We start from the raw sequence: 24,297 nt of genomic DNA, 5'->3' as shown, positions 1-24,297 counted from the left end.
GGCGGGAAGGCGGTGGTCTGAAGCGGCTACTGAAGGCCAGCTACTGAAGCTGCTGGGAGGGCTGGCTGCTGAGGCGATGGCGGACAGCTATAGCCGGGACAGCGAGCCTACGACGCGCACGCTGCTACGGCGCGTGCTGGATACAGCGGATCCTCGCACCCCGCGGCGACCCCGGAGTGCTCGGACTGAGTATGTGAGGGCGCTGCCCCAACACAAGAGCAACCTGAGGGAGTGGGCGATGGGGTCCAGAGCTGACCCTGTTTGGAGACGGAAACTGAGTCTCGGAGAGGAGCAGAGTCCAGGGCTCTGAGAACAGGCTCCTTTCTCCTCGCTGGGATCGGGTCAGCTGTTTGTGCGACCACCCCTGAGACTCTAGGCCGCTCGGGACCTCAGAGCTCAATTATACAGGCGTCCTTGGGGGTCCGCTTCTGGAAGCGAAGGATAGGTGCTCAGAATCTGGACCTCTGCTATGTTCTCTAGGCCAGTTTTCTCCAGAGTGTGTCCAGGCATCTGCCCTGAACAGTCTCCCAAGCGGTTCCCAGCTGAAAGATGGGAAAGGAGTTGCAGAGCGTAGCCTGGGTAGCAGTCAGGAGGCAGGAACTGGAAAGATGTTTTGCTAGAGAGCAGCGAATTTGGCCTGACGTGGTGGGAGTGTCAGTGGGTGGGGGCTGTGGTGAGCTTATGGTGCAGAGAGGGTGGAAGATGGCATCTGCTGACTTCCTGCGGCACTGCAGTTCCGTTATAGACAATGGGAAGCCATTCATTATAGGTTTTAGACCTGTGAGTGATGAAGTGGGAGTTGTGCCAGAGGAACATTTATGTGGTTCTGGAATCTGAGAGGGGATTGGATTGGAGAGAGTAGGGCTGGAGTGAGCCATGTGGAGGTTGCTGTCAGACCCTGACTAGTACTTAAAAGGTTTCAAAATATTGAAATATCCCTGGATTGTTTTAGTGTCTAGAATGGATACATTTCCAGTTGTTCCTCTTATCTGTGTGGTTAACCCCTACTTCTGCCGTAGTCACCTCAGTGAAGCCTTCCTCAGCCCTTCTCTCTGGCTGGGTCATCATATTCCTTCTCTCTTCCCATACCCCTCAGCTCCCTTTCATCCACAACCCTGTTGACATAGAACTGGGAATAGGGCTGTGGGAGGGCAAGTGGTTTCTGGTCCCTGTCCCTGAGGGTAAAGGACTTCAGCCAAGATCCCTGACGAAGACCCGTCGCTAGTTCACCCTCCCTACATAATTCTCACAATTGCTGCTCTTTACACAGTGTCCAGAGAGCCCTGCTTCAAACACCTTCCTCTAGGAGGCTGAGGAGCCAAACAAAGACGACTGCCAGGCATTGTTCTAATAGAGCCAGGGTAAGTGCTCTACCCGCTGATCACTATAAAGCTCTGGTTGCCTTCGGGGGCTCTTGAGTTATAGCTCTGCTCTGGAGCCCACCTTGAGGGACTGTCAAGGCAAAGGAACAAACTGATTGCTTGATGCTTTTACCCAAAGTCTGTTGACAGATTGGCCCGTGTTCAAGCCAGTGGACACTTGGAGGAACAGACACCCCGGACTCTGCTGAAGAACATCTTACTAACTGGTGAGTGAGCACTGGCCTGCAGTGAGAATCAGGCACCAGCCCTGTGAAATCTCTCATTTAGGGCAGCCTTCCCTGCCAACTCCACTCTCTCCTTCCTATTTCTACAGCCCCGGAATCTTCCATCCTAATGCCAGAGTCAGTGGTGAAGCCAGTGCTGGCACCACAGGTGGTCCAGGCTTCCAGACGGGAAAGCAGTCGGGGCAGGTGCAGTAAATTCCCTCCTTGGGCTAGGCTGCTGGGCATTACTAGTCAGGGAGCCTCTTGGGGCACTAAGAGCCGGAGTTGGGTGCCCTGGCTTGTCTGAGAAAAGCTCCATCCTTGTAGCCTGGAGCTGCAGCTTCCTGAACTTGAGCCCCCCACAACCCTGGCTCCAGGTCTGCTGGCTCTTGGCAGAAGGAAGCAGAGACTGAGGTTGTCAGTGTTTCAGCAAGGAGTGGACTTGGGACTGCCTCCCTCCCAAGGTGAGGTCCTGGACAACACCTGTGGCCACCCTCTCTGTCCTTTGGAGAGACTGAGGAGGCCTGAGAGAGGCCTGGGTGACTTATTATGGTTTCTTTTTACATCCTCTTGCAGAGCCTCATGGGAATGCTGATGCCTCTTCCCTCACCAGGTGCTGTTGCCTGTTCCGGGAGTTGGTAGAGGAGAGGCTTGGGGAAGGGGGTGCTGAATAGAATGCAGTCTGGCCATAACTGCTCCATGCACACAGCATGGTGGCTGGGTTCTAAGAGATGAGAGCACCGGGGCAGCTGGGGGACTCCTGGGGTGGGGGAGGGTGGTTGGACCTCAGGTACCTGACTTTCCTTTGTGCCTTGTCCCTCCCATCAGCTCCCTCAACTTGACCTTTGCCACACCTCTGCAAACACAATCAGTGAAGAGGCCTGGTTTGGCCCGCAGACCTCCTACCCGCCGAGCTGTAGATGTGGGTACATTTTTGCAGGATCTGCGGGATACTTCCCTGGCCTTGGCTCCTCCAGGTAAGGTTGAGATTTCTGTCTTCTGGCCTGTGGGGAAAGCTTTCCCCCCCATGATTGATGGGAGGTGCTGCTGAGTCCAGGGTTGCTCCTCTCTCCTTTGAGTCAAGAACAGTGAGCAAGCCTGGCCAGTAGGTTTATGAGGACTTTCTGCTTTCTTTCTGCAAATTGCCTCTTGTCTTCCGGGGGCCCAGTCTTAGTCCCTCAGTATCTTCCAGGACCCCATATCCTTGAAGAGCTACAGGACTGAGGGTAGGAAAGGGGTGTGATATGGTGGCTGGAGCTTATTGGGAGGTTAAAAGGGGCTAGGTTTCAGGATCAGCTGTTCAGTCAGAGCTGACCTGGGAGCCTGATTCCAAAAGACAAGTCAAGTTCACCAGGATAAGAGAAGGGTTGCAGGCAGAGGGACCTGAATGAGAAGTGGAGAATGGAGGCATGGGTGAGCAGATTGGGTGGGGCAACCTATGGAGCCTGGGAATGCCAGGCTAAGGAGCAGGAAGGTAAGCAAGGAGAGCTGTGGAAGGGAGATTAGGCTTAGAATAGGCTCAGTCTTCTCTCTCTGAGGGCCACTTGGGCAGGCTTGTGGGTCCACTACCCAGGCCCTGGTGACTGGCTAGCAGAACAGCAGGTGGGCGTGCAAAACACTGAGTGCCAACTGGACCTTGATCTCCAGATGAGAGCCTCAGAACCCCTGTTGCTACTCTGCCAACAGACACAGTGTTGGAGGACACCCAGCCCTTCTCCCAGCCCTTGGTTGGCCGTTCCCCCAGTGTGCACCACTCCCTGCCTTGCTGCTCTCACTCTGGGGCTAAAGATGTGGAGAGGGCTGCCAGTCGCAGGACATGGAGCAGTGGGCTTGGGCTGCAGAACAACGGTGAGTATGTGGGGCACGCAACCTGGAGCCAAGCCTAGCTTAAGCAAGAATTGGCATTGGTGTTTTTTCCTCCTCAGGCCCATATGTGTACCCCGTCACCCCCGAGTCCCTTTGGAGGGCTGTTGATCCCTCCATCCAAGAGCAGAGTCAGTGTTGGGCCAGGAGATTCCAAACCAGTACCCTGGGGCTGCCTCTGGCCCTCTTCCCTCCTTGATGGGCTAGGCTGGGTTTTACTACTCCATCTTTACCTTCCTCAGAGCTACAGCCCTGGCCTACTGCTTTTCTAGCCTATATTCTCTCCCCTTGATTCAGGTGCTGGGAAAGGAGCCCAGCTTCTGGCAGGAAACGTGGAGGAGGTTGATGCCCTTGCTATGGGCTTTCCGAACATCAGCAGTAATATCTCTGGAGAAGATGGAGTAGAGCCCTTACAGAATGGAGTAGGTGAGGAGGCAGAGGAAAGAATGGAAGAAAGCTTGAGGGAAGTGGAGAAGGCAGCAGAAGCACAAGGATCCGCCAGAGCAGAAGAGCTTGAAGGACACATAGAAGTGACCGAAGCAGAGGGATCCTGGGGGGCTGTCGAGGCCAAGGAGCCAGAAGGATCTTCAGGGGATGGAGACACCTCTGGTAGAACAGGTAAGGGGCCCAGTGCAGGGATCAGGGGGTGGGTGGGTAAGGGACAGCTGTGTCCCTGGCCTTGGAGGAGGGGCTTACCTGGCTTGTGTTTCTGGGCACAGGTGGTCTTGGGCCAGGGAAACTCTGAAAGGCCCCTTGCTTGGCTGGAGCTAGATGGAGCCCTCGAGGAACAGGATAAGGAGGCTGTGGGCCTTCAGGGTTGAGTGAAATGGTCTGGCCTGTGCCCTCTGTAACCCTGCCCTTCCTCTGCAGCAAGTCCAGAGTTGGCCTCCAGCACCCCAGAGTTCCTTCGGGCCAGGCGACTTCAGTTTCTTGAGCCAGCTCCACCGCCTAGCACTGCAGTGTAAGATCCCACGACCCTGTTCCACATGGGCCTCTTGGAAGGGGGCAGGTACTGAGGTTGGCATTGGGTACCACAGAGTTATCACTCTTCCTTTAGGTATGTAGATGATTACCCTGGAGAGCACCCTAAGGTGGGCTGGATGGGGCCCACTCAGCACATCTGTCTGGTGCCTGCTTGCAGGGGCTTAGAGGAGCCTGGGCAGGGGGGAAGTGCCTAGGATAGTATGCAGTCAGAGAAGGCTTCCTGGAGGAGGATTAGCAGAATGGGACAGGCAGCAGTGGGCTGAGTAGGGGGAATGTCCATGCCAAAGCCTGAGGATCATGGGCCTGAGCAAGTACTGGTTTGTATGATGAGGCTAGACTGGGACATTGTGTCCAGATTGTGGAGGGTTGGGGCCCCAGGGAAAGACCAGGCTTCTACATAGCCCCCTGTCCCCACTGCCCCCCAGAAATGGTTGGAGCTGTTGGTCCAGCCTGGTCAAGGAGCACAAGGGCCCCAGTCTTGGCAGGAGCCAGCAAGACTTATGTTTGATTAGCGGCCTCTTTAGGTAGCAGCAGTTCAGCTAACTCTGTTCACTCCTTGCCCCCAGGTTACCTTCAGAGCCTCCGGAGCCTCTGTCGGCCAGGCTTCCTCCCAAGCCCCGAATCCCTGGCTCCAGACCCCGTCAAGATCCCTACAAGACTGGACTGAACCACTATGCGAAACTCTTTAGCTTCTATGCTAAGATGCCTATGGAGAAGAAGGCTGTGGAGATGGTGGAGAAGTGGTGAGTCCTTGACACTTGGGGTGGGAGAGGAGCCCCTCAGATCATGAACAGTCTGTTTTACCCCTACTTTCTTGGCAGCCTGGACAAGTATTTCCAGCATCTTTGTGACGACCTGGAGGTATTTGCTGCTCATGCTGGCCGCAAGACTGTGAGGCCAGAGGACCTGGAGCTGCTGATGCGAAGGTAAGTGGATGGAAGCAGGGAGGTGCTGGGTGCGGGAGTGCTGGCGTTGATTCTCTCATTCTCTATCTTCCTCTGCTGCAGGCAGGGCCTGGTCAGTGACCAAGTCTCCCTGCATGTGCTCGTGGAGCGGCACCTGCCCCTGGAGTACCGACAGCAGCTCGTCCCTTGTGCATTCAGTGGCAACACTGTCTTCCCTGCCCAGTAGTGGCCAGGCCTCAACACCTGCCCTGTCCCTACCTGGGGCCCCTTGGCCCCACATACACTTCTAGGTTTCCTCCCTGCCCCCCAGCATCAATAAAATGTCACAAACAGAATATGCTGTGCTTTGGTGCATGTTCTGGGACCAGCCAAGCAGGGACCAACCACCCTTCCCTTGACTCCCCAGCATAACCTAGAGAATAGCATGGGTTCAGACAAACAATTTTATAACAACAGTCAGAGGTTAGCAGCACGGGAGCACTCAGGCTGCCCTCAGTGGCCTCAGCTTGCAGGTTCCTGCTCTCAGGGCCCCACTGAAGCTGTTCCAGTGCAGCCTGGAGCCTTATCACAATGCCTCCTTCCTTTTCCTCGCCCTCTTCTGGGAGTTCTGTCATGGGGAGCTGGAAGGCCTGGCTCAAATAGCTGTTTAGGGTCTGCTTGTCCAGGCTGGGATCAATGTTCATCAAGGCCTCACGTACCTTGGGTAGGGTCACCTCATCGTGGCTGCCCCCACAAAGAAAGAGAGATAGACCTTGACTGTCCTCTCTGTACCTCAGACCCCAAAATGCCCTCTCCCAGGCTTGAGCAGTATGTAGTGCCCAGCAGCAAGCTCGGTGCATAGGGAGACCTGGGGCTTGAGGTGCTACTCTGTGGCCCAGCCTGTAGGACTTGCCTATGACTAAGTGAGCCTGAGGTCCCCAGGGTCACTCACAGTTCCAGGTCCAGCTCCTGCTTTAACTCCTGTAAGTATTCATCCTTTTCATCCATGTACTGTTCCCACAGCTTTTGTACAAAGGGCACGCTCTGGCCCTCCTTGTCCTGGGAAGGGGCCACAAGGCAGGGTGAGAGTACACGAGCTAGGGTCCAGCAGAGGCTAGGGCAGGACTGGGCAAGTTCCTGGGCCCCAACCCACCTCCATAAATAATACGCAGTAGTTGAACAAGTCTGCATTGCTGCTGCTGGGATGCCAGCCCCCTGCCTCCATCAGCTCCTGAATTCTCTCGTCCTTCTTGAAGGGGAAGGTACTCTTGAGGGCAGTGCTGTAGGGAGATACGAGGGCTGACAGGCCTGGCTGATGCCTGCCTACCCATCTCCCCGCACCCCTCTGCCAGCCCCACTGGTGCTCAAAAGGGCAGAATGCACTGAGTCTGGCCTTTTCCCACCAGGCTCCCCTTCCCCCTGCACAGCTAGGAGCTTGGCCAGAGGTCATGCTGGGCTGAAGTTCGGGGTGGCCAACTGGTCTCGCACCTTAACTGCTCCATGGTTAGTAGCCCCTCGTTCTGGCTGTCAGCACTGGTCATCTCCTTCAGCAGCTATGCTATTGTCTCATTCTGCTTGATGTACACACTCTCTTTCCTCTAGGGAGGAAGCGTTGACCATCTTGCTGTTTCCTAGAGGGGTGGGGATAGAGCTGGCCTATGCCAGAGACAAAGGGTGGAGGGCCAGACCCAAGCTTACCTTTCCCATCAAGATTGCATAGAACTGACTCATGACCTCATTGGAGTGGAAGAGCTTGGTATATTAAAAAATGGTGTAAGCCCAGGCCATGGCATCACCAGGCCCAAAGCGACGCTCCAGGAAATTGAAGAAGAAATCTGGGAACTTCTGCAGGGTAGGGGGAAGACTGCTTGGTCAGCCTGCCCCACGTCTGTTGGCCCTCCTCCCTGTTCCCTAGCACCTTGAGGGACACCCCCAACCCCCCATGCACCAGAGGACTCAGGCAGCCACACCAGGCCAAAATGGCTAGAGAGATCTGACCTGCTCCTCAGTGGTTCCTTCCAGGCATCCTTGAGGAGGTTTACCACATCCTTCTTGGTTGGCTTCTTGTTCTGCATGACACCATCAAACCGAAGGAAAGGGGGGATGGATTCCCCATAACCCTGTATGGTACCATGTCAGCTTATCTCTGGGCCCCTCTGTAGCCCCACCAGCAAGCAGGGCAGAGCCCCAGATAGCTCCCCCAGAACCTCAAGTCTTCTCAGCAGCAAGGCCTGGCCATTCTGACTCTGGCCCCAAGCCTCCTGAGCCCAGGGACTCCCCTACCAGACAAGGGAAGAAGTCTTTCTCCTGGAGCAGCCCCTCACCAATCTCCAGGAGCACATCCACCAGCTGGTCGCTGTTCTTGCCCTCGGCCAGCATTTGCCAGCGATCTTGTCCTCCAGCCACCACATCTGCAGGTGGGGAGAGGGAGCTGGAGTCCAGACCACGCACTTGAGCAGTCCCTAGGGCTCCCATGGCCAGCATTACCTTCACACTTGGACCAGTCTGGCCGTGGTATGGCCATGCGCTGGATCTCCTGCAGCTCGGAGTATAACTGGTCCTGCTCCTTCAGCTCGTGTGCAATTGCAGCAGCATCTTGTGCTCCTTGCAGAACTCTTCATAGTCGTCTCTCAGGCTGTCCAGCTGTGGGCAGGGTGATTGGTCCTTGCTACTCACCTGCATGGCCCTTCACTACCCTACCTGCCCACCAGCACCTGCTCCTGCAGATCCTTGAGGGTCTTCTCCTGCATTTCAAAGTCCCTTCTGGGCACCACGTCTCCAAACTTGGCCTTCACGGTGTTGAGTTCAATCTGCGTGCGGGTCAGTCTTGCCGGGCCATCTTCAGAGCCACTGTTAACTTCACAGGGTCCTCCTCCCAGACACCTGCCAGGGGGCCCACCAGCTCATGTCACCCTGCCTCTGGTGCCTGTAGCCCAGGGCAGGGTTGAGTGTCCCTTGGGGCATGTCCCAGGTCTTCCTGCTCTCCCAGCTTGGGAACCCCTGAGTCTTTCCACAGTGCTACAAGCATAGGGCTTTGAGCTTAAATAGAGAAGCCCAGGATGTGGAGTACCAGGCCTTTCCTGCCCTTAGGGAGTCTAGGCTGCTTCAGCTGCCAGTGATTGTTTGCTTCGTAAACAACAAGTCTATGATTCTCAGGCCAGCTCAGAAGATCCACAGACCCAGGTGGCAGCAGGAACATCTCCCATCGTGAATAAGCAGATAATAGGAGAGTTGAATGAATAGGAGTGGTGAGAGCCAGACTCCTCTCCAGCGCCTCTTCATGGGAGAGAAACCCACCTTGGGCTTACCTGGGGACTGGGCTAGTGACATGTCTTCCCGCTGGTACTGTAGCTCATTCAGGTCTGCAATAAGGATCTTATGGGCATCTTGCTCGCTGAGGTAGCGCAGATACTCCTCAGCCAAGTTCTTCCTCAGTTTGGTCACCTGTTGGGAAGAGAACAAGAAAGGTAGAAGGAGGAGGAGACTGGTCATTCCTGAGAATCCAGCAAAGTGCCGAAGCTTCCTCCTGTGGAGAAAATCTGGCAGCCAAGGAGCGGGACTCTGCTGGCATTTGGGGCCATACCAAGCCAGTGCTGAGCTGAGGAGGAGGGCAGCATGTGGAGAGAGGGGTATGGGGGGAGGTGGTGGCTCTGTATATCATTCCAGGCAGAAGGGTGGAGAGAGCTAGGGGGTGACCCCAGGGCTGAAGGCCTGAAGGTCACCCCTGGGGTGGGAGTGGGAGGAATTCAGGGAGTTGGTCACCACATTACTCCCTTTCACCTCACTCTGCAATGAGATCTCCTCATTCTTATCAATGAGTTTTAGCAAATTCATCTTCTCTTTCTTCAGCATGGAGATTTCATCTCTCTCCTTAGCCCTCATGGCCAGGATCCTCTCGTTGCAGTCCTCATTCACAGTGACAAGCTTCGCCTTCAGGGGCTCCAGAGCCCGAATCTTCTCCCTCTGGTCGGCTAAGCAGGGACAGGTGGGAGAGTCCCTTTGGGGCCATGGAGGACAAACAACCAGGAGACACTGATCCTGAGGTCACAGTGAGTGGCTATTTCCCTTGCAAACTCGAGGAGTCTATACATGCCTGTTCAAAGCATAGCTCCTGCTTAAGTCCTTCTTGCACTTGCTTTTAAACCAGGGGCAGAGTCCCGATGAGGACCAGGGTCTCACCTACGCCCTTTACCCATACGGCCTTTAGTCCTGCAGCTGCACCATGCCCAGCACCTCCTGAGCCTGGTCAGGGAAGCCGCCTCACTTCCCAGGGGTACACCCTCCCTTCTGGGCTTCACTGTCAATAGAAAAGATGCTCTATTTCCCACAGATACTGCCCCACCATGCTTCCCAAGAATGGGAGGTAGTCAGTTGCCCTGGGGTGCCCTATCACATGACAGTGTAAGCAAAAAGGCTAAGGGGGGCTTGGTGACCTCAAAGCCCAGTTTGTAGCTGCCCCAGCCCTGCTGCAGAACCCAGAAGGTCAGACTAGGATCCTCTCTGCCTCTTCCAGGCTGGGGCCAGGCAGGGAGGCTGCAGTCTTACCCAGAATCACCTCATATGCATTCTTGATGGAGGATAGCAATGGCTTGTATGTTTTGAAGTCCTCTATGAAAAATTCAAAGATCTCTCTGTAAGGCTGGCAAGAAAAGGGAAACTGTCACCTCCTGGCCTATAGCTGCCACCCTCAGTGGGACCTAAGTTTTTCTTTGCTTGGATTAGAAGTGTTCTAGCATGAAGCTGCCAGGCAACTCACATTCAAATAAATGCCACAGGCACCACTGGGGTCTCTCACAGTCAGGGAGCTGAGGGGCAGCTCCATCCCTCTCAGCTGCTCTCTGGTGACCTCTCCTGGTGCTGTCTCTGAGACCTGGCAGACGACCTGGGTCAGGACCTCCTCCTCTCTACTTGAGCCCCCTCTGGCTCTCCAGGCAGCCAGCCTCCTCCATGCACTGTGCTTCAGCTGGCCTCTTACCAGCACCCCTCCCCATCTTACAGCCCTGTGGGGGCAGGAGAAGGTCTAAGGCTCTAGCTTACAAGTAGAGGTATGGTTTCCTGTCCCACTCGGACACACAGGAAGCTCTTGGAGGCAACATTGTGTACTGGAATGAGCACAGGCTCCCGAACCAGCCCTGAGTTTGAATCCTAGCTCCACTACTACATAGCCGGATGCCTTCTCTGAGCTTCTGCTTCTTTGTTGGCGAGGTTCCTTTAGCTTGTGAGACCATATCTAAGGCCCCACTCAGAGCCTGGCACACAGACAGTGCTTAGCAAATGCTTCTGTCAGTGACTAAGTCAGAAGTGAGGGGTTCCCAGTCATCATTTCCATCTGAGCAGGGATTGGGTGATTCCTTCCCTAATATGCATCAGAATCTAGGTTACATCTAGATTTCTCTCTATATCTGGCTAAGTTCCTCAAGCTTGGGGCTGTTGTTACTGGGCTGGTAGACATTGTATGACCCCTGCTTGTCCAACTGCCAGGATTTAGGCTCCATTCACTGATACCCAGTGACCCAAGGTAGGTGCTGGGGATCACAGAAGGGACTGGAGTCAGCATTCAGGCCACCTGACTCAGGTAAAGAAACCCAACCCTCAGGAGAGTTTTGGTTCCATGCTGGTAGACTTGCCTGCTCACTGGCTTTGTTAGAGAACAAGTTTCTCTTACCAGGAAGGGGAACCCAAGAGAGCTGGGAAAGGCTGGTCTCGCCTGAATGTCTGAAGTGCCTAGTCCTGGTGAGTAAGGTTTCTTCCCAGCCCTGCCCCGCCCTCCCCCCAGTTATTCTGTGGCTCTGACCTGCAGCCTTAGCTCCTGGGCAGAATCTGTGCCCAGGTCCAGCAGGAGGAGCTCCTTGTGTAGGTAGTTCTCTAGTTGCTCTAGGTACCTTGGCTTGGTAGTGCCCAGGGGCTGCTGCTGCCAGCTACTGCAGGGAGTGGTGGACTGAGATGTGATGGACACCCCACCAGGCCCTTGTGCCCTGGGTCTGGGGCAGCAACACCCCTGCACTGTTTCTGGGCCCAGTCCGTCCACCATCAGGCTAACCCTGGTTTACCCTACACGCTTCCGGTAGTCATCTGAACAGGGCTTTCGATTATGCAGAATGGTCTGGTCACTGATGTATGTGGGCCTTGGGGACAGGTGGCCACCGATGGAGAACGGACAGGACTATAAGAAGGGACAGGTGGGGTTACCATGACAATATTGCTCCCCTTCCTGATGTTCCTCTCCAGGCTCCTCCTCCACTCCTGGGTTCCCCCCCGCAACATCTCTTAATATGGTTCGTAATTAAGACTGTGGTCCTTAGAGTTAGAGAGGGATTAGATTAAACCCTAGGGCCCCCTTATTGGTTATGTGACCATAGTCTGAGCCTCAGTCTCTGCATCTGTAAAATGGGAATGGTTGTGCTCCCCATTGCATTGTACTGATGTGAGAATGCAACGAGAAAGAATAGAGAGTGGTTTACACAGACTCAGGCACCTTCTAGGAGCTCAGTAAAGGTGAGTTCTCTTCTGTAGGTTTGTCAGTGAGTATTGAATACCTATGCTATGAAAACAGATATGAGTACTTACTGGGACCATCTCTTGCCCCCACAGCACAGTCCAGCTAAAGAGAGACAGGGGAGGGCAGGCCCAGCCTCAAGCCTGGACTCTCAGGCAGGACTGCAGAGATGCAGCAGGGTGACCTGTGGACCCCGGGAGGAGACTAGGCTGTACCCCCTGGGGGAGGGGGAGGGGGAGGGGAGAGGTGGTAGGGCCCTGAAGCAGTGGGATCTCATTTTAAACCTTGAGCAGGGGTACGGGGTAGTAGTATTTATGAGCTTGTTTTTTCAACTTTTTATGAAATACTCAAAACATGAGAGAAAAAAATGACTCTCTTACCCAGCGAAGCCTACTTCTAGGGTTCATCCATTCAGTCATTCATTTGTTCATCAAACATTTCTGGGTCCATAGCACATGCCAGCCCCTGCTGGGTTCTGGGACATGAAGGAAGCTGGGGGTATGATGGAAGTGGGATGACAAATGAACTGATAAGCAGGTAGTAACTGAAGCTGATGCAGGTCACAGGAGTGTTGGGGCCCTGACTGGAGGGTGCCAGGGGAGGCTGGTCCTCTTAGAGGAGGAAGTGATGATGTCACTGATTTCAGTAAAGCTTGAGTGACTTCATGGGAGGAGCTGAGGTCACTCTGGAAGAGAGTGATGTGTCAGGGGAGGTGGGGGGGTGCACAAAGACTGCCTGGGTAGCACCAATACCTCAGGGAAACAGCAGGAGTTTTGAAGGGCTATGGACAGCGGCCAATGCCCAAGGAGGGCAGGCTGGCTGAGGCTGAGGTCTGGGCTGGCCAGTGCATAGGGGACAGAGATGAAGCAGCAGCTTCATGCCTAAGGGCAGTCCTCAAAGCCTTACTTGTGACTATGAAAAAGTCAGAAAACTGCTAAGTGTCTAAAAACAGAAGATTCTTATACAGGCATGAAGTGTTTACAAAGAGGCTTAACATGCACTATATCTCTAAGCGTTAAGTAAAGCCTGAAATTAGAGAATAAGCACAACCAGATAAGATGAAAAACCAGAAAAGATGGAGGAAATAATCCAAAAGGTTATCAGTAATTATTCTCCAATGATAGGCCCATGGGTGCTTATGTGTCTGTAATCGTGTATTTTTCAAATTTTTCTACAATGCACATAAGTTACTTTGAAGTTTAAAAGAACATTGAATTATTGAATTCAGTATTAAAGCCTCCTCTGTGGAAGGCCCTGAGCCCAGCTTCCAGGTTCTTCTGAGATGGAGAGAGACTAGGCCTACCACCCATGTCCCACACATCCAGGTTCTAGGAGTCCTTCCAGGCTAATGGTAACTGGCTTCTGACCCTCTTAATGTGGAAAATGCCACTGTTTCCTTGGGCTCTTCTTTGCATTCTATTAGTTCTACCTATTTTTTCTCAATCTTGCAGTCATTCATCCTTTCCCTAAATATTTTGGAAAATACATAGTAAGCCTTGTTGCTAGGTCCCAGGGAGGACTCCACCCTCTTGCAAGGGTCTAGGTTGACCCTATCTCTGTACTTCCAGAACTGATGGCATCATACTTCACACTCTTCATAGTCTTTTTTTTTTCTAATTGAAGTATAGTTGATTTACAATGTTGTGTTAACACTCTTCATAGTCTTAAGTAACACTCAGCAAATATTGTGGAATAAATATTTAAGGGAGCACAATAATTTAGCTGGATGCAAGGCATAATAAAAACGAAAACGCTACTTATTGGGTGTATATGTTCACACATGCTTTCCCTGGGTCCAGAATGCTCCAGCTTGACTATTCAACCTTAGCATCTCAGGGGTTCTCCCTGATACTCTTCCCAATCCCAGCGCCCACACTTCCCCATCATCACACCCCCATCTTCTCTCAGAAACACAGACTTTGTCTGTCTTGTTTACCACTGTATCCACAGTGCCTGGCACACAGTGGGAATCAACAAATATTTGTTGAATAGATAAAAACATGGGGGGGGAAAGAGAGATGATGAAACAGAATTGTAAAGAGTTTAAAGCCCTCCTATCAAAATAAGCTACATCAAGCAGAGAAAGGTAAAAGACAAATACTAAGAGTAATACAGTTGATAATGACAGGTGAGTAGATTTATACATAAATTAAACGGAAATAAGGACAATCTTTTAATGTATACAAAAAACTAAACGTAGGCCACAGATAAGGTGTTAACACATTTTTAAATGAGAAACTGTATACCTTGCATTTCCTGATGTAATACAATGAAATAAGAACTGATAATATAAACATACCTCTAAAACACTTAACCATTTACAGAAATTTAAAAATAAATTAATATTTTTCCTGACCCATTTATTACTTAAAGTAAAAATACAACATGTTATAGAAATGTTAAAATTACATGTTCAAAATGTTTGGGATGTGATCAGAAAAGCACTCACAAGTTTTTAATTGCTTAAAATCCTTTCACTATCTAAAAATAAATGGTTGGGGCTTCCCTGGTGGCGCAGTGGTTAAGAATCCGCCTGCCAATGCAGGGGACACGGGTTCGAGCCCTGGTCCAGGAAGATCCCAATGCCGCGGAGCAACTAAGCCCGTGTGCCACAACTACTGAGTCTGTGCTCTAGAGCCCGTGAGACACAACTACTGAAGCCCGCACACCTAGAGCCTGTGCTCCGCAACAAGAGAAGCCACCGCAATGAGAAGCCTGCGCACCACAACGAGGAGTAGCCCCCACTCGCCACAACTAGAGAAAGCCTGCGTGCAGCAATGAAGACCCAACGCAGCCAATCAATCAATCAATCGTTCTGATGAACCTAGGGGCAGGACAGGAATAAAGACGCAGACATAGAGAATGGACTTGAGGACACGGGGAGGGGGGAAGGGTAAGCTGGGACGAAGTGAGAGAGTAGTATTAACGTATGTACACTACCAAATATAAAATAGCTAGCTAGTGGGAAGCAGCTGCATGGCACAGGGAAATCAGCTCAGTGCTTTGTGACCACCTAGAGGGGTAGGATAGGGAGGGTGGGAGGGACGTGCAAGAGGGAGGGGATATGGGGATATTTGTATACATATAGCTGATTCACTTTGTTATACAGCAGAAACGAACACAACATTGTAAAGAAATTACACTACAATAAAGATGTAAAAAAATAAAATAAAATCCTTTCACTATTAGGAAAGAAAGCCTCAAGCCTGTGGTTGCCTGAAAAGGAAAAAAATATCATAATAAAAATTTTAAACATAGGAAATAAAAGTAGAAATAGATAAACTGGAAACATGAGAAGCCAAACTTAAAAATCAAGACAGAAAAAGGTTTTTTGAAAGACTATTAAAATTGATGTGATTTTTATAAAAGGGCAAAGTAACCCTGGAAGACACCTGGGAAGTTGTCAAAGAAGCACCTAACCCTGGTCAGTTAATGATAAGTTTTTCACATTTTCAAGAGGCCAAGCCAACAAGCACATGAAAAGATGCTCAATATCGTTAATTATTAGAGAAATGCAAATCAAAACTACAATGAGGTATCACCTCACACCAGTCAGAATGGCCATGATTAAAAAGTCTACAAATAATAAATGCTGGAGAGGGTGTGGAGAAAAAGGAACCCTCCTACACTGCTGGTAGGAATGTAAATTGGTGCAGCCACTATGGAGAACAGTATGGAGGTTTTTTTAAAAAACTAAAAATAGATTTACCATATGATCCTGTTCCTGGGCATATTTCCAGAGAAAATTGTAATTCGAAAAGATACATGCACCCCAATGTTCATAGCAGCACTATTTACAATAGCTAAGACATGGAAGCAACCTGAGTGTTGATCAACAGATGAATGGCTAAAGAAGATGTGGTACATATATACAATGGAATACTACTCTCAGTCATAAAAGAGAATGCAATAATGCCGTTTGCAGCAACACGGATAGACCTAGAGACTATCATATTAATGAAGTAAGTCAGAGAAACACAAATATATAATATCACTTATATGTGGAATCCAAAAAAATGATACAGGGCTTCCCTGGTGGCGCAGTGGTTAAGAATCTGCCTGCCAAAGCAGGGGACACGGGTTCGAGCCTTGGTCCGGGAAGATCCCACATGCCGCGGAGCAACTAAGCCCGTGCGCCACAACTGCTGAGCCTGCATGCCACAACTACTGAAGCCCATGCACCCTAGAGCCCGTGCTCTGCAACAACAGAAGCCACCAAGATGAGAAGCCCACGCACCACAAGGACAAGTAGCCCCCGCTCTCCGCAACTAGAGAAAGCCCGCACAGCAACGAAGACCCAACGCAGCCAAAAATAAATAAATAAATTTATAAAAATAAAATAAAATTTAAAAATGATACAAATGAACTTATTTACAAAACATAAATAGGCTCACAGGCACAGAAAACAAACTTATGGTTACCAAATGGGATAGAGGGGTGGGTGTGGGGGAGATAAATTAGGAGTTTGGGATTAACATATACACACTACTATATATAAAACTGCTAAACGACAGGGACCTACTGTATAGCACAGGGAACTATATTCAATATCTTGTAATAACCTATAATGGAAAAGAACCTGAAAAAGAATATATATATTATATATGTAAAGCTGAATTACTTTTCTGTACACTTAAAACTAAGACAACATTGTAAATTAACCAGACTTCAGTTAAAAACAAACAAACAAAAAACAAGAACAAAAACAAAGGGAGACTAGCCTTGAAAATTTCCTGAGCAGACAAAACCAGTTTAGTCATAGAAATAAAGCTTAATTTAGCTTATTTTGGGAGACTTAAAAAATAAAAAAGGCCCATCTTCGTGCTCTGTCTGCCGTTTCTGTAAAGAGAAAAAAGTCACCCTACTTTGATTGCTGGGCATATGCTGCTTTCTTGTCCTGGTTGTTAACAGCTGGTAAGGCCTCCACAAGCGGGTGGTTAGGAGGCGGCGTTCCCGGGAGCTCCGTGCTCTCTGCTTCCCCCTGCAGGTGAAAATGGGACGGGCGGCCCCGGGGGTCGGGGGCGGCAGGAGGCAACAGCGTCCTCTGGTGGTTGAGAACGGTGTTACTGCCGCCGCGCCGAAGAAAGGGAGTGAAAGAGCCTGGCCCCAGGTCCACTGAGTAGGTGGCAGCTGAGGGGGACGGGGAGCAGGCGCCGCAAGTAATCGGATCTTTCGGGACTGTGGCTGCGCTTGGTCTCCGCTTAGAGTCCACATACCCCTTTCCCTCCCTGATGTCAGGGTCTCCATGTTTGAAGTATCCAGCCTCACAAAGTGTACAGCTCATGTGTCCCCAGATCCTCCAGACAAGACATACTCGCACAAAGAAAACCACCACAGCCCACAGTTCTCCACTGTGAGCTGGAGTTATAAATTTGCTCAGATGTGTTTTTTCACCTGTAAGATTTGGACAATGGCTGTTTGCTTGTTAAATAGTAATAACAATCTTATGATCATATCAACAAAAGCCCCCAAATCTTAATAACACAGTATTTTTTTTTAATTTCAGGGAAGAATATTCTTCCTTTTTTTTTTTTTTTTGCCACGCCACGTGGCATGCAGGAATGTAGGACCTTAGCTCCCGGACCGGCGATGGAACCTGTGCCCCCTGTAGTGGAAGTGTGCAGTCCTAACCACTGTACTGCCAGGGAATTCCCCAGCATTCATTTTTATTTTTATTTTTTAAATTTATTTTTATTTATTTATTTATTTTAGGTAAGAAGTGGATTTATTTAGAGAGAAACACACTACACAGAGTGTGGGCCATCTCAGAAGGTTAGAAAGGCCTTGGGAGAAACACACTCCACAGAGTGTGGGCCATCTCAGAAGGTGAGAAAGGCACCAGGGTATGGGGTTGTTAGTTTTCATAGGGGTGGTAATTTCATAGGCTAATGAGTGGGAGGAGTATTCCAGCTATTTTAGGAAGGGCCGAGGATTTCCGGGAATTGGGCCACCACCCACTTTTTGATCCTTATGGTCGGTCTTGGAACTGTCACGGCACCTGTGGATGTCATTTAGCTTGCTGATGTGAGCATATACTGAGGCTCAAGGTCTAGTGAAATTCGACTTGTCCGCCATCTTGGACCCATTGGGTTCTAATCAATTTATGTCATGTCCTCGGGCTATGTCATTCTTTCAAAGGTTGTGCCCTGCCCCCTTCCCTCCTGTTTCATTCCCCTCTCAGAGATTTTACTCCCATATTCTTATCGGAAGCAGAGGGCGATAGTCTGTCTTCTGTAACTGCTTCCAGGCTGAGTAGGGGCATCAACCCTGTCTGTCAGGGAGTAAAAATCTCTGGATGCCTGATCTAGGGGCCCCAGGGGCAGGGCAGCTCCTTGTTTTAAGTCGGTATGGGCTGGAATCCTCACATAGCCAGCATCTTAATGTGGAACTATTGTAATTGTTTCCGTAGCCTTTCTATGAATCTCCTTGATGATGAAGCACTTTTTTTTAACAGCATCAGAGTACAAAAATATAGTTTTAGATGCTATCCCTTCCAAGGTAGTCTCCCAACCAGGTATTAGTTCCCTGGAAGTCGCAAAGAGATGGCACAGAAGACGTCACCAACGGTGTTGATGATGAACAGGAGTTGGTCTAGCTATAAGCTTATCACTGTCCCTTCGTGGTCACCAGCTGAAACTGTGCACGTCAAATACAGACTTGAACCCACGTGGCCGGGACTCAAAACCTGGTCAAAACCCTGATTGGGACTCGAACCCACGTGGCTGTGGCTCGAACCTGGCCAAAACCCAGACTGGGACTCAAACCCGGCCAAAACCCTGATTGGGACTTGAACCCTCGTGGCTGGGGCTCAGACCCGGCCAACACCCACAGTCTTCCAACTGAGATCACACACCTGGTTTCAGGACTTAATGAAGCTCAGGTTCTTGACGTCTCATTGCAGAAAGAATTCAGTGAGAGACAAAGTAATAGGTAAGAAGTGGATTTATTTAGAGAGAAACACACTCCACAGACAGAGTGTGGGCCACCTCAGAAGGTGAGAAAGGCCCCCAGCATTCATTTTTATATAAAAACTTTAAAGAACATGAATGGAGGGAGAACCTGTCATGAGGCTGGTAAAGAGTCTCTACCTCCAGTGCAGAGCCAACAGCACAATGGAGAAACATCTTTTACTACTGTCTTCACATACATACAGCAATTACGGTGCACATATACCAGCCACTCAAGTACCACATCAGGCACTGTGGCCATAAAGACAAAAAGATATAGTCATAGCTCTGAAGGACCTTGACAGATCTGGTGGGACCATCCCAGCACCCAGAAGAATGCCTGGCTCATGGCAGGCTGGATGAAGAAATGAGGTCCACTCCAGAATGCTGCGTTGCAGGGGAAGGTTATCTGTGGGCAGGAGCTGAGTCCCTCTCTGCTCGGGGAGGTCTGGGAAGCCTGTTCCGGTGAGGTGCAGCAAGTGTGCACGTTCCCCCACCCCAGAGCCTGCTGGGCCTGGCCTCTGAGCCACACTCCCCTAACTGGGGAGAAGCCGCTTGGTGGGGCATGGTTCGGGTGGGTGGTGCTTTTGGGTTGCAAAGAGGGAGGCAGAAAGGATCTGGGGATCAAAATTTAGGGTTCCAACAGGACACGGCCACTAACCAGCAGCATCTTCCGTTTCTGAGAAAGCTTGCGTTTCTGGGTATTCTTGGCTTCTGTGAGGAAGGAATCATCTACGATCACTCCTAAAGGTCGCAAGTGTGCTCTGCACAGAGAAGGAGAAGGAAGTGGTGGGTGACAGAGCATTGAGTGGGAAGTACACTTCCACTCTTCCCAGAGCCACAAGACATGGCTTCCTTTCCCCTCAGAGCCAGGCTCTGGGTCTTCCCAGTGCTGCCTCCAGATTCCCAGAGGTGCTGCCAGCAAGCTCCTGGCTTGGGGCCCAAACCATTTTCCCACATTCCCAGAAACCTTCTCATCACTAGAGTCTCAACAACTCCTGCAGTGGCAGGACACCCTCACCATGAACCCAGAGAACCCTGCAGGCCTATACTTCCCTTCAGTGTTTAGCTGTGGCTGTGATGACAGTTCCGTGCATGTGACAGCCACATTCTGGGGGTGTGATACCAAAAGCAGGTGCTATAGGACAAGAAGTACAGGGTCTGGGGTCCAAGAGCCAGGGTGGGAGTCTTGAGCCTCTACTTACTGGCTGATAGGGCCCAGAGGCTGACATCTGTGTTTCCAATAGGGACCCCCTTGGGCAAGTCATTTAACTTCTTTCAGCCCAGTTTCCTCACAAGGAGGTGGAGACAGTTCTTGCATTTTCTATCTCACAATGTTGTGAAATTTAAATAAGAGTAAAAGAGATATGCAAAAATAACCTGTAGGGACTTCCTCAGTGGCGCAGTGGTTAAGAATCCACCTGCCAATGCAGGGGACACGGGTTCAAGCCCTGGTACAGGAAGATCCCACATGCCGCAGAGCTACTAAGCCTGTGAGCCACAACTACTGAGCCTGCGCTCTAGAGCCCGCAAACCACAACTACTGAAGCCCACACACCTAGAGCCCTGCCTTGACACAAGAGAAGCCATGGCATGAGAAGCCCGCGCACCACAATGAAGAGTAGCCCCCGCTCGCCACAACTAGAAAAAGCCAGCAAGCAGCAACGAAGACCCAACGCAGCCAAAAAATTAAAAATTTAAAAATTAATTAATTTAAAAAAACATTAAAAAAAATAAACTGTAAACTGCAAGGAGCTGCAGAGATATTAACTGTGACAGCAGGATGTGGGAAAAGTGGATCATAAGGAACCACTTTTAACTCCTAGGCCTCTTGGGGAGAGCCATCATTGCTCAAGCTAGGAAGGCATTTGGGGGTCTAGAGGAAGGGCTGCCTGTGGGCAGTCAGACTTAGGTGGAACAAAAGGAAGAAGTGATCCCAGTAATCCATGGTGGTGGCGGGTGGGAGTGATTTATGCCACCAGATAGACTTGTGTTTTAATTCCCCTTGCTAGCTGGTGGCCTTGGGTATGCTGTTTAACCTCTTGAAGCTCAGTGTCCTTGTCCATAAAACTGAGACAAGGATGTCCTTGTCCATAAAACTGAGACAAGGATTACCCAAACTCCAGGGAAGTTGAGAGCAGTGACGTGATCTCAGTTGGGAAACCCTGTCCTGCAGGTTCTTCAGTCCTACTTCATGGAGCAGTGACACCCCAAACTCCAGTTCTCTATTGTCTCTAAACTGAACAAGTGTGAGTAAACCATGTCGAATATGCAGCCGGTGTGGAAAAGGAAAGGCTTTTGCTCAGATGTTTATGGGTTTGAAACAGGATGCAGCAGATCAACCCACCTGCTCACTGGGTTAAATCATACCTTCCTGTCAAGACCAGTCAATTTTCTAAACTCTGTTCTTGCTCCTACTGGAACTACAACATGGGGCAAGGTAAGCAAGAAAACTATGGGGAACTCTACAAATCCTGAGAAGTTGCCAGATGGAAAATCTCAGTAGGTAACATGTTAGGGTTTTTTTTGTTTGTTTTTTTTTGTTTTTTTCAGAAACAACTCAGTGAGAGACAAAGTGATATGTAAGAGGTGGATTTATTTGGAGAGAAACACACTCCACAGACAGAGTGTGGGGCATCTCAAAGGCGAGAGCAGCCAGTGACATGTTAGTTTTGAATGCCAAGGGAGACAGTAGTCAAAAACAGATTCGCAAATATTAATTTTAAAACCATCTGGGGCTTCACTGGTGGTGCAGTGGTTAAGAATCCACCTGCCAAAGCAGGGACACAGGTTCGAGCCCTGGTCCAGGAAGATCCCACATGCCGTGGAGCAACTAAGCCTGTGCGCCACAACTACTGAACCTGCGCTCCAGAGCCCGCAAGCCACAACTACTGAGCCCGCATGCTGCAACTACTGAAGCCCACGAGCCACAACTACTGAGCCCGCATGCTGCAACTACTGAAGCCCGTGTGCCTAGAGCCCGTGCTCCGCAACAAGAGAAGCCACCGCAATGAGAAGCCTGTGCACTGCAACGAAGAGTAGCCCCTGCTCGTCGCAACTAGAGAAAGCCCGCGTGTAGCAACGAAGACCCAAAGCAGCCAAAAATAAATAAATAAAATAAATAAATTTAAAAACACCTGGTAGAGTCTATACACTTATCCAAAAAGCTTAGGATGCTTCTTTAGTATTATATTAAATATTTTACACCAATTCTCAGAGAGAATTGGGAAATAGATTATCTATATTTCTACTTCAAAGGTGGAGAAAACTCAGTTATTTAACTAATGGCAAGCAGTGGGTTTGACAGGGGGTAAATCCTGGTATTGAGTGAAGTCAAGCTACCGAGTTCCATCCACAAATCTACTGTGCCAGGGATGTGAGGCTGATAGGAGAAAGCCAATGGGGAGGGGAAACCTGCTGCAGGAAAGTGCACAATTCAAAGGTCCCTTTATTTATTTTTTTGGGTACACTGTGTGGCTTGCGGGATCTTAGTTCCCTGAGCAGGGATTGAACCCAGGCCCTCGGCAGTAAGAGTGCAGTGTCCTAACCACTGGACCACCAGGGAATTCCCTCAAAGTCCCTTTTAGAGGGTCCTGCTGACATTCGTGTAGTGCTAAGGTCTGGCCCATGCTTCATCATCCTGGCCCTGCTCTAAGGGGAGCTGGAGGAGGACACCAACAGTATTCCTCTAAGGGAAGCAGTGAGCTTGGCCCAATATACTATACACCACTAAACACTGGTGAATGAAGAATATGGGCAGGAATGATGTTTTGTACTGTCACCAAATTCAGCATCAGCAATTACGTTGTGCTTCCTTCTTAAAATACATGGGGATTCTCTTTCTGAGTCCGTTTCATATCCCTTTCAAACATGATTGCAGTTTCCTAAATCATTCGTGTGTTGGGTAACAACACTCTTTCTCAAGCTTGCTGTCTGGTTTTTGTGATTCATTTCGTGACTTTTCTCGGCTTTCTCTGTCAAGGCGGCATTTAATTTCTTGACTTTTCTAGGCTTTCTCTGTCAAGGCAGCTGACCATGGGGGATTAGAGTTTAGGGGAGATCAGGTTTTTTGCATTAGGAATGAGTAGAAGCGAGAAAGTACATTCATTAAACACTTACTGAATCCTATAATGTGCAAGAGCTGTCATGAGAGCTTCATATATGCTGCCTAAATTTTCCAAACAGTTTAAGGTGGGCTGTGTCATTCCCATGTTTGAGATATGGAAACAGAGGCCCAGAACTTAAGAGCCTTCTCTTAGCTCTCAGAACTAGAAAGGTATTTAGCCAAAATTTTTGTTTTAATATGTATACTTTGTGGCTTTCCTGGCTAACGGAGCTTGTTATCATATTTGCAGTGTCCAGATGCTGCACCCCTGAAGACAGGCAGGAGCTACCTTGAGGCCATGGGATGTTCTTGGGCTGCTTAGAGATGCTTCTTTGTCATAAGCCAGTGGGTGAAGAGGTTGTTTATCCTTGTGGCTAAGATCTCAGGTATGGGTCTCACATGGCTGGGTTCAAATACTAGCTCCATCACTTATAAACATGTGTAAGACACATGATCTCTTCAGGATTCTATTTCTTTATTTGTAAAATAGTGATATTACTACCTCATAGAGTTGTTGTGAGGGTTAAATATGGTGTATAGAGCACTTGGCACACAATACACGCTCAATACGAAAAAGCTGGCTATTACTAATGATAAAGTGCGCCTGCCCTTTTACTAGAATATAACGACCCTCCTGGGCTGACAAGTCATCTGAGATTCTAACTGTTTCTGCACCACTGATCCTGTGGGGCTGGAGCCCCAAATCAAAGGACAGAGGCAGGAAGTGCAGAGGTCCGAATCAGGTACCATTTCTCTTTCTGGAAGTACTCAAGGCCTCCTCTCCGCCCTCAGTTAGGCCAGCGCCTACCTCAACGTGGTCGCGAAGCTGGGGCACTGCGGCTTCGGGGAGTCTATGACCCTAGGGCAGCCGGGCAGCCAGCACTAGTGGCCAGGGAAGCTGTGGTAGTTTACAGTCCGTAGCCATGGCGACCAGGTCCCAGCAGCCCAGCGAAGGGGACGGGGTCAGGATTGTGCCACGCCTCCGAGCCCCGCACCCGCGGGCTGGGAGGAAGGCCAAGTAGCAAAGGTGGACTCGAACCGGGAATAGGGTCTCCTCAGAGTCAGTCACTATAGCGGATATGACCCTAGCGACCAGAACTGAGGCAGGGAGATAAACAGAGGCCATGGGGGAGGGAGGTGAACTGAGAGGCCGGAGCCGCGTTGCCAGCGGGAATTGTAGTTTTCGGTGTCCCAGTGTCTCAGCCGAGCAGGCTTATGGCTGAGCGGGTTTGTACTACATCTCCCAGAGATCCTTACGAGCCCAAGCTGGTCCGCCCCTGGAGAGCTCTGCATTGTGGGAAATGGAGTCCAAAATGTGGCGAGGCATAGTGGTGTCGAAGGAGAGGTGCCAGACTGGGACTCGGTTTCCCTGCGGCCCAGGTTGGCTCGCTGGCCATTGGCTGAAAGAGGCGGATCTGGTCCCGCTTTTCCCC

General features: G+C 50.3%; 2 protein-coding genes and 1 non-coding gene across 3 annotated transcripts; 1 reads left to right on the top strand and 2 right to left on the bottom strand.

Moving 5' to 3' along the window:
• Window positions 1–5,672, top strand: CENPT (centromere protein T). Its single transcript, XM_065898808.1, has 13 exons — window positions 1–189; window positions 1,271–1,361; window positions 1,501–1,588; window positions 1,696–1,792; window positions 1,913–2,049; window positions 2,162–2,198; window positions 2,414–2,562; window positions 3,272–3,433; window positions 3,746–4,066; window positions 4,319–4,409; window positions 4,999–5,175; window positions 5,254–5,358; window positions 5,440–5,672. Exons 1-13 carry the CDS (start codon window positions 77–79, stop codon window positions 5,561–5,563), a joined length of 1,692 nt encoding a protein of 563 aa, XP_065754880.1. The 5' UTR covers window positions 1–76; the 3' UTR covers window positions 5,564–5,672.
• TSNAXIP1 (translin associated factor X interacting protein 1) lies at window positions 5,592–24,157 on the bottom strand. Its single transcript, XM_065898381.1, is given in 20 exon segments — window positions 5,592–5,636; window positions 5,811–6,060; window positions 6,269–6,375; window positions 6,470–6,596; window positions 6,805–6,914; window positions 7,015–7,180; window positions 7,315–7,436; window positions 7,600–7,727; window positions 7,804–7,893; window positions 7,896–7,959; window positions 8,031–8,140; window positions 8,143–8,199; window positions 8,625–8,760; window positions 9,097–9,287; window positions 9,862–9,955; window positions 11,111–11,237; window positions 11,367–11,479; window positions 19,421–19,523; window positions 23,673–23,746; window positions 24,122–24,157. Coding segments are annotated over 20 exon segments (2,250 nt in total).
• TRNAK-CUU (transfer RNA lysine (anticodon CUU)) lies at window positions 22,252–22,324 on the bottom strand. Its single transcript has one exon. It is a non-coding gene; the product is annotated as a tRNA-Lys (tRNA).
• Window positions 24,158–24,297: the final 140 nt, after the last annotated feature.

Source organism: Phocoena phocoena, chromosome 20 (genome assembly GCF_963924675.1).
Source record: "Phocoena phocoena chromosome 20, mPhoPho1.1, whole genome shotgun sequence".
NCBI classification, from domain to species: Eukaryota; Metazoa; Chordata; class Mammalia; order Artiodactyla; family Phocoenidae; genus Phocoena; species Phocoena phocoena.
This window is presented reverse-complemented; position numbering and strand designations above follow the sequence as displayed.